This window comes from Pseudophryne corroboree, chromosome 3, assembly GCF_028390025.1.
Source record: "Pseudophryne corroboree isolate aPseCor3 chromosome 3, aPseCor3.hap2, whole genome shotgun sequence".
NCBI classification, from domain to species: Eukaryota; Metazoa; Chordata; class Amphibia; order Anura; family Myobatrachidae; genus Pseudophryne; species Pseudophryne corroboree.
In genome coordinates this window covers 291,658,150-291,678,648 of record NC_086446.1, presented here as the reverse complement: position 1 = coordinate 291,678,648, position 20,499 = coordinate 291,658,150, and the positions used below count along the sequence as shown (strand labels likewise).

Here is a 20,499-nt window from a genome sequence, read left to right as displayed (position 1 = left end):
ATAAGAGCGGAGAAGTGAGCCAGTAGAGAAGTTGCCCCATCAACCAATCAGCTGCTCTGTATAATTTTATAGTATGCAAATTATAGATGTTACTTCAGTGCTGATTGGCTGCCATGGGCAACTTCTCCACTGGCTCACTTCTCCGCTCTTATCACTGCTTAGTAAATGTCCCCCTAAATTAGGACCTTTGTTGTGCGATATGTGATACTGCAATGAACATCAAAACATGGACAGAAAACACTATTTTATACCTTGAGATGATTTCTTTTTCCACTGGCCTTTGACTGGATTTCTTTCATTTGTATAACTGGCTCTGGAAATGTCTGGCTGAGTTTGCTGTGATAGTTCCATTTCTTTCTGTAAAAGACAGGAATACGTATGAGTATGAGTGCCCCACCTATTGTAAAATACACAGTGGCAGTGGAAACATTTTTGCTCCCTCCCTAATATCTTTTAATTTTGCATATTTATTGCACTTCATTGTTTTAGATCTTCAAACAAACTTGAATATAAGACAAACATAACCTGAGTAAATACAGACTTTAAATAGCGGCGGCTGCTGCCCCTGGCAGGCACGGTGACGAGGGTTAAATGGGACACCCGTGCCGTGCCCTGAAGTTGTGAGAGGCTACAAGGTTCTGGGCATTAACCATGGCTGCGGGCTGTGGGGTATCCGTTTGGATGGTCGACCATGTTAAGGTCGACAGTCATTAGTTCAACCACTATTGGTCAACATTGACATGGTCGACATGGACAAATGGTCAACACATGAAAATGGTCGACACAGGGCAGGTCGACATGTTTGGGGGTTTTTTTTAATAGATTTTTTTACTTTTTCATACTTTACCATCCACGAGGTCGACTTAATGAATGTCGACCTTAACATGGTCGACCATTCACACCAGAATCCACTAAAACTGGAGGGAGGTAGGGGGGAAATTTTTAAGAAAAGTTACTTCACAGAAAGAGTAGTGGATAAGTGGAATAGCCTTCCATCAGAGGTGGTAGAGAGTAATATGGTAGGGCATTTTAAACATGCTTGGGATAGGCGTAAGGATATCCTTTCCAAAGAAATAAGGATCAAATAGGGTTTGAGGCAACAATATGCATACAAAAGGGCAGACTAGATGGGCCAAGTGGTTCTTATCTGCCGTCAAATGCTATGTTTCTAATTACCTTTGGTGTCTGTGAAAATGTAACTTACAGCTTCTTCTCCTGCCATGTACAAAACCACAAGCATTGTTATTGGAAGCAGTCAATTTTTAGGTACTCACTCGCATTGTTACAGGCCCAGGGGATGCATACAGCTATGTTATGGAAACTGTCAGCTCTATTCTTGTATAGACACTATCTGCCCAGGACGCACATCTTCAATGTGCGTCCTGGGTAGAGAGGTAAGAGCATATGATGTGCTATACTGTCCCTTTGTCTTATGGGCTCTCTATTGTGAGCTCAATGCAGAATGAGTAAGAAGTGGGTTTAGTAGGCAAGCATACTGTAGGTATCGGTAGTGTGCTTTGTTGAATTGTGAAGTATATAATTATCTTTGACAAAACCTCTGCAGTGAATGATTTTTGGGGAGATTATCATAATTGTTATCTGGGAATTACATAATGCAAAAGGCCAGTGCATGATACGGCCAATCTTTGATGTTGTATGGTAAGGGGCCTCATCTATAGCATTACATTTATATATTCACATTTGGGTACCTGATGATAGACATGGAAGCAAGGGGGTCATTCCGACCTGATCGCACGCTGCAGTTGTTCGCAGCGCAGCAATCGGGTCGGAACTGCGCATGCACCAGCGCCGCAGTGTGCCGGTACATGCTAGATGGCCGAAGGCCATCGTTACCTAGCGATCGCCTCTGCCTGATTGACAGGCAGAGGCGTTCGTTGGGTGGGAGGGGGTGGCATGGCGGCGTTTAGCCGCCGTTTTCGGGGCACGGTCCGGCCAACGCAGGCATGGCCGGACCATGCGGGCGGCGGGCCACAGTGGCTGCGTGACATCACATGCAGCCGCTGCGACCCGGGGCAGCAATGAGTAACTCCGGCCAGCCGCAGCGGCTGCGCTGGCCGGGAGTTACTCTTCAAGTACAAAAGCATCGCCGCTGTGCGACGCTTTTGTACTTGTGCGCGGGGGGGGGGGGGGGCAAACTGACATGCGGGGCGGACTAGCCCTGTGCTGGGTATACCCCCGCATGTCTGAGAAGATGTTCGTGGCTGTGCTAAATTTAGCACAGCTACGATCAACTCGGAATGACCCCCCCAATATAGGAAACCTACATTGATGCATGTGTGTGCAACCAGCTACATAAATGGAGCCTCAAGAGGTAATGCTATTCAACATGACCACCTAATTGTTGTCCACACACATGGCTAAATTAAATACGATTCAATAAGGTTTTTTTGTGATCACACTAAATGGCTGGGTTTCAGTGTGTGTGACCTACACCAGAGGACTACAGACCTCACTCCCCGATGTGTCCAATTCTTCATCCATGCTGTGGTGCAGAGAAACTCTCACTTGTTCTTCCTCTTCATCTAATGACGCAGGAAAGAAATGTAACCTTAAATATTTAGTGTCATACAGAACATTTCACTCCCCATTTCTGAATTTACAAGCGAGACTCCCCACCTTCATGAGATATGTATTGCCAAACAATGAATTGTTTACAGAAAATGTAATACAGCTGTCTTAACTAGAACAAATATTAATTTCATTAGTAGATGCTGAGGCCAATTGTTTCTGAAGGCTTTTGAACATTGGTACAAAGTCTTCATTGCCACCCCTCACCATTCCTAACTACACACAAAACTGGCACGGGACAGGATATGCTGGTTCTGTCATGCTTACAGAGGGAAAAAGCAACCCAAAGTCTTTTTTTTGCATATTACAGCCATAGGTGGTCCTTAATGCTGTTGTGACCATTACTGTGGATGCAGTAGTCTTTTCAGCTGGCTGTGTTACACAGTGCGCTCCTGTTTTCTTGATATACGTTCATGATGCCGACATTTACAATGTTGACACTGACAGAATGTTGCCAGGCAGAATGTTGCCAGACAATTTTAGGGGTAGGCTGCGCTTAGAGTCAGGGTCATGTGTAGGTTTAGGTTTGGTTGATAGTAGTGATGTGCACCGGAAATTTTTCGGGTTTTGTGCTTTGGTTTTGGTTCCGCGGCCGTGTTTTGGATTCGGACGCGTTTTGGCAAAACCTCCCTGAAAATTTTTTGTCGGATTCGGGTGTTTTTTACAAAAACCCCTCAAAAACAGCTTAAATCATAGAATTTGGGGGTCATTTTGATCCCATAGTATTATTAACCTCAATAACCACAATTTCCACTCATTTTCAGTCTATTCTGAACACCTCACAATATTATTTTTAGTCCTAAAATTTGCACCGAGGTCGCTGGATGGCTAAGCTAAGCGACACAAGTGGCCGACACAAACACCTGGCCCATCTAGGCGTGGCACTGCAGTTTTCTAGCGAGAGGATGAGTGCTTCCATCCTCATGTGAATCTGAACCACTAGCCATGAACATAGGCCAGGGCCTCAGCCGTTCCTTGCCACTCCGTGCCGTAAATGGCATATTGGCAAGTTTACGCTTCTCATCAGACGCTTTCAATTTTGATTTTTGGGTCATTTTACTGAACTTTTGTTTTTTGGATTTTACATGCTCTCTACTATGACATTGGGCATCGGCCTTGGCAGACGACGTTGATGGCATTTCATCGTCTCGGCCATGACTAGTGGCAGCAGCTTCAGCACGAGGTGGAAGTGGATCTTGATTTCCCTATTTTAACCTCCACATTTTTGTTCTCCATTTTTTAATGTGTGGAATTATATGCCAGTATCAATAGCAATGGCCTACTACTATATATACTGCGCACAACTGAAATGCACCACAGGTATGTATGGATAATATACTTGACGACACAGAGGTAGGTAGAGCAGTGGCCTTCCGTACCGTACTGCTATATATACTGGTGGTCACTGTCAGCAAAACTCTGCACTGTACTCCTCCTATATAATACTGCTGGTCCCCAGTCCCCACAATAAAGCAGTGTGAGCACAGATATATGCAGCACACTGAGCACAGATATGGAGTGTTTTTCAGGCAGACAACGTATACTGGTGGTCACTGGTCAGCAAAACTCTGCACTGTACTCCTCCTATATAATATACTGGTGGTCCCCAGTTCCCACAATAAAGCAGTGTGAGCACAGATATATGCAGCACACTGAGCACAGATATGGAGTGTTTTTCAGGCAGACAACGTATACTGGTGGTCACTGTCAGCAAAACTCTGCACTGTACTCCTCCTATATAATACAGCTGCTCCCCAGTCCCTACAATTAAGGAATAAGCACAAATATTTTTGCATCAAGATTAATAAACGGAGAGGACGTCAGCCACGTCCTCTCCCTAACATTTCCAATGCACGAGTGAAAATGGCGGCGACGCGCAGCTGCTTATATAGAATCCGAATCTCGCGAGAATCCGACAGCGGGATGATGACATTCAGGCGCGCTCGGGTTAACCGAGCCATACGGGAGAATCCGAGTATGCCTCGGACCCGTGTAAAATGGGTGAAGTTCGGGGGGGTTCGGTTTCCGTGGAACCGAACACGCTCATCACTAGTTGATAGGCGTATAGAAAACTGCATTGTCAACATGACTGTCAACATTCACGTTCGGCATTTCAAATTTTATTTACCACACATGTTTTCTCACCTGTTTCCAATTCCAAACACCTCTTGTGTCCTTTTGTTGATATATTAGTGGTACTTAAATGTCTTTCCATGTCTGAGCCAGAATTGAAATCCTGAAATAGCAATACAAAGGATTTCATGCAATATATATTTATATTAACCGCTGTATGCAAAACTTTAGAAAGTTGGTTGGTATGTGCAGATTTGATATAAAGCCACTTGTCCACCCTTCTTCGCTCACTGGAGATACTTACTGATATGGGTGCTGAAACTCATTTTGTACAGGGTGGGGTCTCATTGGGTAACGTTTGGCTGTGATCCTGGCTGTGGTTGGTGGAGCATTTGGGTAATTTCGGACTGGGCAGGGGTATTGGGTGATGTGTTTTAGGCCCTTGGGCTATACCAGCTAGAGTGGTTTGTAACGGAGCATTTTCTGGAAGAAGAGGGCACAAAGAATGGGAGGTGGGGATTACAGTCTGCTATCTGCAGAGGACTGAGGCCTTGGATTGATCTGGTGTGTGTGTGTGTGTGTGTGTGTGTGTGTGTGTGTGTGTGTGTGTGTGTGTGTCCACATTATTTACCACATGGCTAGGTTCCTAGGCTTTCAGGTATTTTAGCCACCCTCCGGCACTTCAATCTTTCAGCCCACTACAGCTGACATTTGGGAAGCAGAGCTTATGTCATCATTTACACATTCAGTATTTAGACAAACACTGATACCCAACAAAGTCTGCTGATCTCTTTTCTCACAACACAACTGTTCTTCCTTTTATTTTGTCTGGTGCGCTATTGGTCCGCTGCCTCCCCCCCACACACGCATTGTCTCAAAGCAAACCTCAGCTGACTAAAGGCCCGTACACACTGGCCGATATATCGGCCGTTGTCTTGAACGGACGATATATCGCGGGTCCGTCGGCCAGTGTGTACGGCCGATACGTCTGTGAATTCCGTCGTTCACAGACGTATCGCGTTGGCCCCGCAGTACAGCCGACGGCCAATATATCTAACTATATATTGGCGCGTTGCTGAGTGTGTACGGCGGTCGGCCGACCACCCGTACACATGTTGCGGCGGCCGGTGGCGATTGACAGCTGAACTGGGTGGCTGTGTGTACACGCCCGCCCAATTCATGACATCAGTCCCCGACGTATCGGGCAGTGTGTATGTACAGCACACTGCCCGATCCGTCCATAGATATATCTGCAGATCAATTGATCTGCAGATATATCTTTCCAGTGTGTACCCACCTTTAGAGTGCGCCTGTTACGTGGCAGAGTGCAATGTGCCTTTAACCAGTGGAGCCCCAGGGTAAAGGTAACAGTGCCTCAACAAAAATAGTTGGCGGGTCCCCTAGGCTCTAGCCTAGTCAGCCTAATGGAGTACATTGCCTTATGTGTGTGTGTTAACTTGTCAATTGTTAATACCAAAAGGAGACTGTACCAGGAGCTCTACTCTCTGCTCTCTAACTCCAAGCTGGTATTGCTTTAGCTCACACCCAGTGACTGGACTGTGTGTGTTGTAACACTGGAATCATGTGATATGCTAGGGGTTTCTGTAACTATCATTACACATCTACCTACACACATGGTGCACTGTATCACCATGATTGCACATGTCCACACGGGTGTAGTATGGTATGCCGGCGGCCGGGCTCCCGGCGACCAGCATACCGGCGCCGGGAGCCCGACCGCCGGCATACAGACAGCGTGGCGAGCGCAAATGAGCCCCTTGCGGGCTCGCTGCGCTCACCACACTGCAGGCACGGTGGCGCGCTACGCGCGCCAAGCTATTTTATTCTCCCTCCAGGGGGGTCGTGGACCCCCACGAGGGAGAAAAAAAGTGTCAGTATGTTGGCTGTCTGGGATTCCGGCGCCGGTATACTGTGCGCCGGGATCCCGACAGTCGGCATACTGAAGACCACCCGTCCACACATTTGAGTTGGAACAGATGTACTAAACCTTGTAGAGTGATAACGTGGAGAGAGATAAAGTACCAGCCAAACACAGTCTGTAACATGGCAGTTACAGGAGCTGATTGACTGGTTCTTTATCTCTCTCCTCTTTATCACTCTCCAAGGCTTAGTACATATCCCCCTCTGTCATTATCACATACCACACAAAAATATTCACATAGACAGCCAATTTCACACACAACAGGTACAGCACACTAGCAACCAATTCCCAATACAACCTGCTTGGATTACGTGCTGTCTTGTATTTTATTTATCATTGGTCTGAGATCTTCCTTCTTTTTATCCATACCCTATACCCATATTTCAGTATGAGTTTATAAATAATTAAAAATCAGCTGTTCAAAAGCCATTTGCTCCACTGTTTATGATAGGGAGTTGAGTTGAGCTGAAATTTGTTGCGCCCATTCAACATACAGTACATATGGTTTGTGTAAACAGGCCACCACTTACAATAAAACATATACCCAGGCTATGTTCAGATGAGACATTCATCTTTAATTCACGTCTAGATTTGACTATAACCATACCTTAGATTGGGTGAGATTGGAAGCATGCTATGTAGTGTCAAATTCTAGCCAAATGCTAGTTACAGCAACTTGGCCCAGCCCACTCCTGTCTATAGCTGATGCTAAGCCGCACCCTCTCCCACTAGGAATATGGACTTACAATCACTTCATCTTGTACTTCTTCATCTGTATTCTGCTCTTGTTCACTTTTAGTCACCAATATCATGTCTTCCACCATATTTTCATGTATCTGGTCAGAGCTTGATGCCCTGATGGGAGGGGAGGTATTATCTCTGGACATTGGGCTTGCATTTTGTGCTTCATAGATATGCTTCTGTTCTCTCTTAAGATCATTCCTGTTGCTGTGCTGCGCTTTTCTGGTGTCGGATAAGTCAAGTGGCTTATCTGGAGTGTCTACCTCCACATGTTCTCTCCTCTCTGGTTCTTTCTCTTCCCAGTCTTCCTCTTCTTCCTGATTACTTAACCGCTTACTGTTCTTCCAACCTGCATGCAAAGCCTGTATGAGTGACAGTTCCCTTTCTTCATGGTTTTCCCTTAGAAGACATTTTGAGACACTCGTTGGTGAATTTGGTGTTCTAGGTACTTGATTCCGCTTGGTTAAAATGTAATGAAGCTTTTCTCTTTGCTTGGTCTGATTTATTCTGTTTTTGTAACCTTGCTCCCTCACATATAATACAGCACTCTGGAGCTCTGCCATCGCTGCCTTTTCCTCCCATTCGTCTTCAGAACGTTTCATTTCTAACACAGCATCGCGATTTTTAGCTAATAAATAACGTGCAGGCCCATCACTTGGTGCTCCTGGACCACGTTGTGCAAGGCGCTTTTGGGCAAGGTGTTGTCTCAGAAGGCTGAGATGTTCCTCTGGGATGACATGCTTCAAAGAATCAAGAGGGGAAGGGACCTCACAAGATTCCACATATCTCTCTTTAGAATGTCTGTGAACAAAACAATCAGTATGAATGTAAATCTTTAATAAAGGCCACTGTTGCTGTAATTAATGCATACAGTCCTATAATTCTCCCATATGTTCCACTCTATGAGAACTATCATGGCACCCTTCATGCCAACAGGAAGTAGTCCCATAATGCAGCAATATAGTTTTGTTAAGTAATTCTTCACATTAGCTCATCATATAGCCACAATTTAGCCTCAGCTTGGAACCATTTAGGCCACCACTTCCCTATAAATTAATAATGAAATGTGAATAAACCCAAAAAACATGCCATTTCACTTACGATTCATTGTTTGAGTTATGCATGTGAAGGGACGATGATGTTGCGGTTTGTCCACTTTTGGCTCCTGGTCTCATAACAGCGATAGTTCCATGAAGCTGGTTGGAGATTCTTTGCTGACTATGTGTATTTAGTAGCACTTTCTGCATGTTCTGGAATGTGACAAAGGTAAACTTGTAATCTACCCCAAGAACATGTTTGTAAGCTTATAAGGTGGCTAAATGACCATAGATGAATGCAATGGGAAGCTATCTGCCTGGTAAATCATTATTATTAGGTTTTATTCATAAGGTACCACAAAAATCTGCAGCACCAGTCAGGGGAGCAGAAAAATACAGAACAGACATACCAATAGGCAAAGTGATGGACACACAGAAAGCATAAGGCCATGTATACTCGATTGGCAGGTTTCATAAAGAACAAACAAGAGGAAAGAAACAAGGATGCAGAGGTGGACAAGGAGGGAAAGGAAGGACCTGATTGTTAGAACTTGCAATCTAATGGGGAGGTGGTTACGGGTACGACAAGAGGAGTTGACACAGGGGGCGTGATTCAGAGGTGGACACAAATGCTGTCTTTACTGTGACTGTGCATGCAGCAGATCTGTGAAAATACAGTATGCTAATGCCAAAACCACTGTCTTGTGCACAGTGATGCTCACTGACTGTGTCTCTGTTCCGCCGCTTGTGTACAAAGAAGCACCATCCGTCGCACTATTGATCATCTGAGCAACCTTATGATTGCTCAGAATATCCGATGCAGGTAAGCTGCTGGAGCCTTTACAAATGCATACGAATATGCAGCTGCAGAATCAGACATGCCCCTGAAATGGACATGATGACTGTATTTTTAAGCCAACCCTCATTTCCGCACACAAAAAGTCACTGCCTTACTTTGCAAATAAATCTTTACTGCATCCACCATTGCTAATCAATCGTGGCGTGTGTGCAGTATGACTGTTACACAAGTAGAGTACAAAAAAACCCCCACTGAACTGCGCAAACATCGACACTGCATCCACCTCTGAATTAGGCCCAGAGTTACAATGTGGCTGTGGAGAGGCCTGGCCAGTGGGAGTGGACTTAGGAAGTTGTTTGTAGTCATTGATGAACAGGAGAGTTTTTAGCTTTTGAAGAATTAGAGGCTGGCTGAGAGTCTGATTACATGTGGGAGTGTGTTCCATTGGCATGGAGTGGAGAGTTGAGGGGCCAGTCATTGGCAGAAACAAAAGGGTGGGAGGAAGTATGGAGAGATTAGGCTAGAGATGTAGAGGTGGGGTGCTGAAGGCTTTCTATAGGGAATGGAGAGGCAGTGTTGGCAGGGAAAATGAGTCTTGCTACGGCTTTGAGAATGACTTGAAGTAGAGAGAGGTGGTCAAGAGGCACTGGATGTGCGGAGTGAAGTAGGGGGAAGAGTGAAGGATGACACTCAGGCAGGGGACATTAGAAACAGTAGAAAGTATTGTCCATGGAGGAGGTAGATAACCTTGGACGTGAGGCACTGTAGGGAAGATGACGAGCGTAAGATATTATTGGGAGCTTAGAGACACATGTAAACAGAGAGGGGAGAAGGTGAAACATCAGAGGCCCCATAGCAGTTAGTTCACCAAGGATGATGTGTACAGACAGAAGAGCAGACAGCTGAGGGGGAGAGGAGTTGAGGAGGAGTTAGAGGTAGAAACAGACAATGAATGTTTGGACAGTTAAGAAGTTAACCCAGAAATAACTCTTTCATGGAGGCCAGTGGAGTATATGGTTTACAGAAGGAAAGGGTTCTCCACAGTGAAGGGATCATATATGAGAGAGGAATGGTTTAAGTGAGGAAAGTGGCACGGTTGAGAGCATCAGGAGGGGGGTGTGTGTGTGTGTGTGTGTGTGTGTATATATATATATATATATATATATATATATGTATATGTGTGTGTATATATATATATATATATATATATATATGTATATGTGTGCATATATATATATATATGTATATGTGTGTGTGTATATATATAGGGGACCCCATCGCACACCCTCTTAACTGTAAATTATTTTTTGTTTGATGGATCTTTTTTTCTACAGTTAAGAGGGTGTGCGATGGGGTCCCCTGTGGCCCCATCGTACGCCAACATTTTTATGTTTGAGCAGGAACATCAAATTTTCTTTTCCAATCCTGAGATTAGCGACAATATTTTGTTATATTGTCGCTATATACATGATATTTTTTTGTTGTGGGGTGGGGGGGAAGGATTCTCTTGTTGATCTTATAGACAGAACTAATGAATCTGATTCTTCCATTAAATTTACCCACACATTTTCTCGATGTAAAGATTCATCTTGAGAATGGATGTTTGTCTACAGAGGTTTTTCATAAACCCGCCGACCGTAACACCCTTTTATTAGCGTCTAGCCATCACCCTGGGCCCCTTAAGAAAGGGCTTCCATGCTCCCAAATGATGAGGATAGCTCGGATCGCGTCTGATCCTTCCAAAATTCCTGAAGAGCTTGATATGCTGGTTCGGAATTTTGCATCTCATGGTTATGACCTTAATCTACTTAAAGCACAAAAAGAGGAAGTATTCGGTATGTCTCGTCAATCTCTCTTGGAACCTACCAGTAGACATCTTAAGAATAGGATTCCTTTCCCTAGTGACTTTACTTCCTCCAGTGTAGGGATTAGTAGAGCTACTAAGGCTCTTTGGCTGATTGTGTCTTCCGATCCTGAGCTTAAAGTTTTCCATCATACTACCCCCTTGATGTCTTTCCGTCGTGGACGCAACATCAAGGATAGAATTGTTAGAACGGACATTACAGGCATGGGTATTCCCAGACCCCCTAATGTCTACTACAAACCATTTGGGTGTTATCGATGTAGTGGGTGTGCTACGTGTAAGTTGATGATGAATTGTAAATCCTTTAAACACCCCCACTGCAACAAAACTTATGATATTAGATTTGTGTTAACCTGCTCCACCTCCTTTGTAGTATATATCATTATTTGTCCTTGTGGGTTAATGTATGTGGGTCAGACCACTCGTAAGTTTTCAGAAAGGATGGCGGCACATAGATCAGCCATCAAGCTCATTCTTGAGGGAAAACCCATAGATCAGCCGGTAGCAAAACATTTTAAATGTGCTGGACATACTCTTGAGTCCCTCCGGTACTTTATGATTGATCATGTGCCTCTCAGTTTGAGGGGTGGTGATCGTGCAAAGTCCCTCTTAGTCAAAGAAACTAGATGGATTATGAGACTGGGTACCTGTGCCTCGGGAGGTCTGAATGAAAAAATTAATTGGAACACGCTTTTATAGCGTGTTTCTTTTCTGCACAGTTTAGTGTGTATTATATTTACATTGCATGTTTTTTCTGCGGGCTCTATTGTCCTTTTTACATATATGTATTTGTCGTTTTGTTTTTCATGATTATTATAGGTGTTGTTGTAATTATGTCCCACTGACGTAGCTGTCTTTTCTCGTCCACAGCCCTCCCTCCCCCGTGGGTCCGGCCTGCATCCCTTCCTGCTTTTGGAACGCAGTCGGAGACCAGGTGAAACGCAATACGTGGTTCCCTAGGTAATGGCCGGCGCCGGAAGCAGATGTCGGGTGACGTACGCGGAAGCGGGTCTGGAGATGCGGGCGTGCACGAGGCGGTCGGCGGCGCCAGTGTGACTCGGGTATATAGGAGGGTAAGTGGTGGTTATTGTCACTGTACTGCTGTCTATTGGTCCTGACGACGGGGTTTTGAACCCCGAAACGTTGACTGTCTTTATGGAATACAAGTTCAGTTATATTGCTGTCTCTGAGTGCCGTTCATTGTTGGATTTTTATGCATTATTGGTTCTGGCACCTGAGCATCTGTAATTCCGTTGTTGGAGTGCCGGCTGCTGCTGCTCTGTGTATATATATATATATATATATATATATATATATATTTATATATATATATATATATATATATATATATATATATATATATATGTGTATGAGGTCCAGTATGCAAGAAGGGGCCTGAAGGAAATGAGGTTGTGGTCAGGAAGGGTGAGTTGGAAAAATTGTAGAGGTGAGCGAAGGTAAAATCAAGGGCATAACCAATACAGTGGGAGGTAGAGGAAGTCTACTGGGAGAGGCCAAGGGAAATAGAGAGTGAGAGACGTTTGGCAGAAATGTCTTTGTCATTATCAATAAGCAAGGATGAAAGTGTATGCCAGAAGGTAAGTTGTAGGGAGCCAGAGAGCAAACTTTGTGTATCAAGAAGTTGGGAGACAGAACCAAGGGGATGGTAGATGATTGCAACCCAAAAGCAGACTGGATAGAAAAGATGAAAGTAGTGAATCTCAGAGGAGAAGATGGCAAGAGATATTCAGGGTAATGACCTGTTTGTTGCAGCATGGAGAAAGTAGGATGCCCACACTGCCACCCTTCAGCCTCCATGTCTGAGGATGTAGAAGAAGGTAAGATAGAACTGCAGTGATTTTGAAGGAGTAGAGACAGATTTTGGTGATGGCAAGGTATTAAGATATGAAGAGATTGTTAATAGAGACCAACTTATTGCAGACAGACCTAGTATTTCAGTTCAGGAGAGGAAGTAGAGAGGTAGGTGTGTACATGTAAATAAGGTTGGCTGGATTCCACGTGATAGCCTCCATTAACAATACGTCTTGCCCACTCTATCTCACTGCTCTTAATATGTACTACATATCAGGTATTCGGTCTTTAGGTCAACAGTAAAAAGGTTGACAGTGAATAGGATGACCACTATTGGTCAACATGGTCAAAAGGACGACATGGTCAAAAGGTCGACATGGCAATGGTCAACAAATTATATGGTCGACATGAGTTTTTCAAATTTTTTTTATTTTTAGAGATTTTCCATACTTTAATATCCACGTGGACTACGACTGGTAACGGTAACCCAAAGTTCACTCCCATGCAAGGGATGCAGGGAAATAACTGGAGGTCTATATGCTAAAAGTTAAAAGCCTACACCCCAAAAACCTAAAAAACTCATGTCAACCAGGTGTCGACCTCTCTCTCATTTTGACCTTGTGAAAATCGACCTTTTGGGGTTGACCTAATGAACCATACCCACTATCAAGAGCAGTGAGAGAGAATGGGCAAGCCATATTGTGAGTAATGTATGAATGTTGTATTTTCCGACTTTTCAAAAACTGATCATACTAACATTAGGACACAGTAAATTGTAGCCATAGGCCTGCACAGACCACAACCCCAAACCAGCCAGCTCCAATGCTTACACAAACAATTCCCACTTTATATTATTATAGACCCACCCATTTCCTTATAACATTTTGTATAAAAAGGACTACTAGAAGGAATGCCTCTCCCATTCATTGGGGCTTATTACGTCTCATCTTACCAATCTTACAATAAAAAAAATATTTATACACTTCACAAATAACATACCATGTCAACCTGGTGAGCTTCATTACCGATCGTCTGCAAATGCTTCACTGCTGGAGACAGTCTTAACACAGCTGCATACGTTTCTGTAGTAGAACATGCATATCTGTCATTCTGTGCAAATTACCCACTCATTTATTGGTTGGCACATTTTTTTTTACCACCTTTTCTTTTTTTATGATCCTCCCTCATCTTCAAATTCTTACCCAGGTACAATGACAATATATAATGCAACTATTCTACAATTCCGTACTCCCTGTATTATTGATTGTAATACATAAAATTTTAGTCATAATTTTATTACCACCATCATTTTATTCATATTGCATTCTCCATTGAACGTTTTTCCAGTTTGTACACATTATATATATATATATATATATATATATATATATATATATATATATATATATTATATATATATATATATATATATATAAAAAAGAAATCAAATGTGTAATTTCGCATACACCTGTTACCATGAATACACATATAAATGTTCACCCTTAGCATAAAATCCTGGGTAATGCAGTAATGAGCCTCCCCTATTGGATGGATCTTTGGAGGTATATTCACAATGCCACAGTCATTTTAATCTACTTTGGTGTAGAATTGAATGAATCTCTCAGAATCGTTCCAACCAGATTGGTATATAAAAACATGAACTAATAGAAAAAAATGGAACGCAATAGTGCAGACACCCAAGGATAGGGTATTACATTTAATTATTTAAAAATTGCACTCACAAACATTCACATATAAAAGCATGTAACACATCACTGGTACATGGTGGCACGCTTATACTCATTGGACAATGAATTTCCAAAGGATAGGCTTCTGGATTCCATTCACTTCAGTTCCTAGATTTTGTTGAGTCTCCCCAACTAAAATCTTTAATTTGTTTGGTTACAAGGGCAAATATGAGGTATAGGTGACACACTGACCTGCCTTAAGGATAGTTAGGTTTTGGGGGTGCTAGTTCAGAAGATCCACAGGCTTATGGGGCCCAATTTGCATTTTTTACTCAAATTAAATGATTCAACCCATCCACCAATATGTGCCCATACATTCGATATGTAGTTGTACCAGCAATTTGCAGATTATTTTCAGCAAAGAATGGTGGACCGCATGTACAACAGCTAGATGCGCAGATATATCTGTAGATATACCAGCCATCGGCTGTGCTGGCCAGCCAATGCGATATGAACAGAATGCTTGCCTACACCTGCCGACTCACTGTTCGAGATTAAACGGCCGATATATCGCCTAGTGTGCACCCAGCATGGGTGTTTAATATTACCCAACTGCTCCTGCAATATGTTGATTTTAAATTGGGTGAAAAAAGATTGTGTAATGATGTGATAAGCAACAATAGAAAGGCTTATTTATCAAAATTGGAAAATAAGAACAATCAGAGAGCTAGAAGGAGAAGGTTATTATATTTCCCATTGATGTAGGATTGCCAAAGTGTGACTGACCTTCTGACATCTGATGAATGGACACATTTTCTGGGGTCTCCCCATGTTTGCTTGGTTTTTCTGTGCTGTTTTTCTGATTTGCAGGAGAGATTACAGGGTGCTGTCCATCTGTAGTGGACTTATTTTCAGGTGTGTTACTTCTGGATCTGTTCCTCTCACTACAGAGACAAATACAAAGCAATTTAAACTCTAATTAAACTGTGTAGGGGCAAGTTCCCAGGATTGTGTATATAAATTTATGTATATGTACCAAACTCGATCTAAGTCGTTCAAATAAAATTTCTGTCAAGCAGAAAAGTTAATTTATCTTTCTTAAGTGTGCACCTCACCGAAACATTATACTGTCAATTATGTTAATCAGAATAAAACTGCCAATAATAGGTCCGTTCTACAAAGGAAACTATTTTACATAATCACAATAAAACAGTTAATTTGTCTATACAGCATAACATCAGCTCCTGCATACAGTGCATCCGGAAAGTATTCACAGCGCTTCACTTTTTCCAAATTTTGTTATGTTACAGCCTTATTCCAAAATGGAATAAATTCATATTTTCCCCTCAAAATTCGACACACAATACCCCATAATGACAATGTGAAAAAAGTGTTTGAGATTTTTGCAAATTTATTAAATATAAAAAACTAAGAAATCACATGTACATAAGTATTCACAGCCTTTGCTCAATACTTTGTTGATGCACCTTTGGCAGCAATTACAGCCTCAAGTATTTTTGAATATGATGCTACAAGCTTGGCACACCTATCTTTGGGCAGTTTCACCCATTCCTCTTTGTAGCACCTCTCAAGCTCCATCAGGTTGGATGGGAAGTGTCGGTGCACAACCATTTTCAGATCTCTCCAAAGATGTTCAACCGGATTCAAGTCTGGGCTCTGGCTGGGCCACTCAAGGACATCCACAGAGCTGTCCTGAAGCCACTCCTTTAACATCTTGGCTGTGTGCTTAGGGTCGGCTTAAATATGAACCGTCGCCCCAGTCTGAGGTCAAGAGCGCTCTGAAGCAGGTTTTCATCCAGGATGTCTCTGTACATTGCTGTATTCATCTTTCCCTTTATCCTAACTAGTCTCCTAGTTCCTGCCGCTGAATAAACATCCCCACAGCATGATGCTACCACTACCATGCTTCACTGTAGGGATGGTATTGGCCTGGTCATGTGCAGTGCTAGGTTTCCTCCAAACATGATGCCCGGCATTCACACCAAAGAGTTCAATATTTGTCTCATCAGACCAGAGAATTTTGTTTCTCATGGTCTGAGAGTCCTTCAGGTGCATTTTGGCAAACTCCAGGTGGGCTGCCATGTGCTTTTTACTAAGGAGTGGCTTCCGTCTGGCCACTCTACCATACAGGCCTGATTGGTGGATTGCTGCAGAGATGGTCGTCCTTCTGGAAGGTTCTCCTCTATCCACAGAGGAATGCTGTAGCTCCTGACAGAGTGACCATCAGGTTCTTGGACATCTCCCTGACTAGGGCCCTTCTCGCCCGATCGCTCAGTTTAAATGTCCGGCCAGCAGTAGTGGCTCTTGCCACGGGCAAGCAGTAGTTTTGCCCAGGGCGCCGCTGTCCCAAGGGCGCCGCCGGCGTGGCAAGAGCCGCTACTGTGTCCAGACGGGGATGGCGGCGGTGGTTAGAAAAAGGTCCTCTCCGTGAAGGGAAACTAGAGAGGACCTTTCCCTGCTACTGGAGCCTGCCGTGCGGTGTGCCTGACGTCACTGCGCACCGCACAGCGGTTTAGGACAGTCATAGACGCTAGGGGTCATAATTGACCTCTAGTGTCTATGCGCTCCTATGGATCCGAGGAGCGGCGCCGGAACACGGACGGCAGCAGTGGTCGGGAAACAGGAAGGGGCTGGTGAGTATTCTTGATTTTTTTTTTTTTACTAGGGGCACAGCTACTGGTGGGCAGAGTAATGGGGGCAAAACTACAGAGGGCAAAACTAATGGGGGCACAACAGCTACTGGGGGCAAAACTAATGAAGGCGCAGTACTGGGGGCACAGCTGCAGGGAGAACAACAACTAATGGGGGCACAACTAATGAGGGCGCAGTACTGGGGGCACAGCAGCTACTGGGGCACAAATAATGAGGGCGCAGTACTGGGCGCACAGCTGCAAGGGGCACAGCAGCTACTGGGGACACAACTACTGAGGGTGCAGTACTGGGGGCGCAACAGCTACTGGGGCACAACAGCTACTCAGGGCAAAACTACAGGGAGCAAAACCGACCACGCCCCTTCCCTATAAAGCCACACCCCTATTTTTGGCACGCGCCTGTGGCGCGCACAAACTATATTTCACCTGGGGGGGGCGCCAAAAGAAACTTTCGCCATGGGAGCCACAAGGTCTAGAACCGGCCCTGCCGGCCAGCTCTAGGAAGAGTCCTGGTGGTTCCGAACTTCTTCCATTTATGGATGATGGAGGCCATTGGGGCCTTCAAAGCAGCAGATATTTTTCTGTACCCTTCCCCAGATTTGTGCCTTGAGGCAATCCTGTCTCAGAGGTCTACAGACAATCCCTTTGACTTCATGCTTGGTTTGTGCTCAGACATGCACTGTCAAGTGTGGGACCTTATATAGACAGGTGTGTGCCTTTCCAAATCATGTCCAATCAACTTAATTTACCACAAGTGGACTCCAATTAAGCGGTAGGAACATCTAGGAACATCACTCTGTGAAGTTTTCTTCCAAATCCAACCAGTCGCAGACCCAGAACAGGCTCCCTGGGTCAAAGACCTGCCCAGCGTACACCAACAGGAGGTCCAACCGACCCAACCCCCCAGTACATCTTCTGGTATCCAAAGTGACCCCTCTGTGAATTTTTCTTCTAAATCCATCCAGTGGAAGGCTCAGAACTGGCTCCCTGGGTCAAAGTTCTTCCCTGCACATGCCGCCGTGAGGTCTGATTGACACCAACCCCCTAGTATGTCTTCTGGTATCCAATGTTACCAATCTGTGAATTTTTCTTCCAAATACATCCAGTGGAAGCACCAGAACAGGCTCCCTGGGTCAAAGTTCTTCCAGGCGCATTCCGCCGTGAGGTCCAATCGGGACCCTAACCCCCCTATAAACTGGCAAGGATCCAACTAGACCACCTCGCATTGGTGTCATCCCAATTGATGCAGGGGTGTCCGAATGCATAACTGGACAGACAAACAAACAAAAACAAACAGACCAATGAATGTTATATATACGTATCACTGGTCCTGAAAGGAATGGATTTTTTTAGTTTAAACCCTGCCAGTATTTTAAATTGGATAATGAAGGGTTTGTGTACCAAGTTTGGTCCAGATCCATTAAGCCATGTATGACCCTATGACCAACAAACATACATATTTTTACTTTTTTTTTAGATAGATAGATAGATAGATAGATAGATAGATAGAAAGAAATAAAGAAAGATATATATCTTTAAGCGCTCATGAGAATCAGGGGACAGTAAGACTGTATTTATTAGTTGTGTCCATGTTTTGTGTTGGAATGTTTTATTACATAAATGAAAATAATAAGGCGTTTTCCCCAAAAAAATACAACTCGAAGGTACAAAATTCTATCCATCATAAGTATTAGGTTGGATGAGTTTCAGGCTCCTTTGCTCAGCCAGAGAATTCAGATCTTTTTGTGGGGGAGAAAAAGACCTATAACCAGAGGAATTTCTCAATATAACTACTATTTTCATTTAAATATTATTATTATCATCATCATCATCATCATCATCTTTACTTATATGGAGCCACAAGGTTTCTGCAGCGCTTAACAAAGTGCATACACAAATGAGCAAGACAAAATAATGACTTACAGTACAAGACAATGTAGGACAAGTACATGGTATATAAAATTGCTGCATCAGGGGACAGGACACTGAATAATCACCAGGGTGGCAGAGATGGAGGGCTATGTGCCATTGTAGGGAGTATGGAGTAGAAAATGGTCTAAGAAAGGGAAAGCACATGAGTGGAGAGGGCCCTGCTCATGAGAGCTTACATTCTGAATGGGAGGAGCAGACAGACAGGGGTGTGACACAGAAGTGAGCATGTGACAGAGGGTTAGGATGAAAATGGTATTGGAAAGAACCTGCACTTACTCCAAGCATTTGATTTTCTTCAGCTCCTCAAGGAGAGACTTGTTTTCTTCCTTCAACAAATTTATTTCATTGGCTGCCAAAGAGAAAACACAAAGTTACATGAGCGTTCTTAAGTCCCTGAACATTTCTGATAATTTTAGATTCATTCATGACATTTACTATCAAACCCAATACACAACAAAAAACACTTTATGTCAAAGTGCATTCTTACAGCCTGTCAGAATCTGTTTGGAATTCCCTCTGTATGAACATATTCACAGGGACTGATTTTAACGGTACAATAGTAAGTTTATTCATACAGGGTAAAGCAGTGTACAACTGTAAACAATAAGTATAAATCAGGAGTGATTAGAGAACACAAAATGAAAGGGAGAACTGGAATTGCACTTGCAATGTTGGGAGTCTGGGAAGTACTTGGCAATACTGGATACTTGGGAACACGCTTGTGATACTGGGATTGGAAACACACTTGTGATGCTGGGAACTGAGGGGACACGGGATGCCAGGAGACTGATTACATGAAAACGGTGTAGACTGTGGAAACACTTGAGACACTGTGGACTGTGAAGGCACTTGTAATAGGATTGTTCTGTAGCCGATATAGCACCATAGCAGGATGCACTTGAGCAGAGAATGCAGGGTTACTGTAGAAGGTTAGCACCGTAGCAGGATCCACTTGAGCAGAGAATGCAGGGTTGCAGGATTGCACTGTGGTAGAGTATGCAACATACCAGGATAACAGGATTGCACTGTAGCAGGAACTCAGGATAGCACTGTGGTAGAGTATGCAACATACCAGGATAACAGGATTGTACTGTAGTAGGATCACAGGATAGCACTGTGGTAGAGTATGCAACGTAGCAGGATAACAGGATCGCACTGTAGCAGGATAGCACTGTGGTAGAGTATGCAACGTAGCAGGATAACAGGATCGCACTGTAGCAGGATCACAGGATAGCACTGTGGTAGAGTATACAACGTAGCAGGATAACAGGATCGCACTGTAGAAGGATCACAGGATAGCACTGTGGTAGAGTATGCAACGTAGCAGGATTGCACTGTAGCAGGATCACA

At 43.8% G+C, this 20,499-nt stretch overlaps 1 protein-coding gene across 4 annotated transcripts in view; it reads right to left on the bottom strand.

Moving 5' to 3' along the window:
- RBBP8NL (RBBP8 N-terminal like) overlaps positions 1-20,499 on the bottom strand; it is a 107,575-nt gene that overhangs the window by 8,270 nt on the left and 78,806 nt on the right. For all 4 annotated transcript variants that reach the window (XM_063959294.1, XM_063959293.1, XM_063959295.1 and 1 more), the window contains 8 exons: positions 19,426-19,498; positions 15,332-15,489; positions 13,857-13,939; positions 8,447-8,595; positions 7,351-8,146; positions 4,735-4,825; positions 2,470-2,543; positions 252-357 (listed from right to left, as the gene is read on the bottom strand). In XM_063959294.1, coding sequence (XP_063815364.1) covers positions 252-357; positions 2,470-2,543; positions 4,735-4,825; positions 7,351-8,146; positions 8,447-8,595; positions 13,857-13,939; positions 15,332-15,489; positions 19,426-19,498 — 1,530 coding nt within the window. The remainder of the gene's footprint in view (positions 1-251; positions 358-2,469; positions 2,544-4,734; positions 4,826-7,350; positions 8,147-8,446; positions 8,596-13,856; positions 13,940-15,331; positions 15,490-19,425; positions 19,499-20,499) is intronic.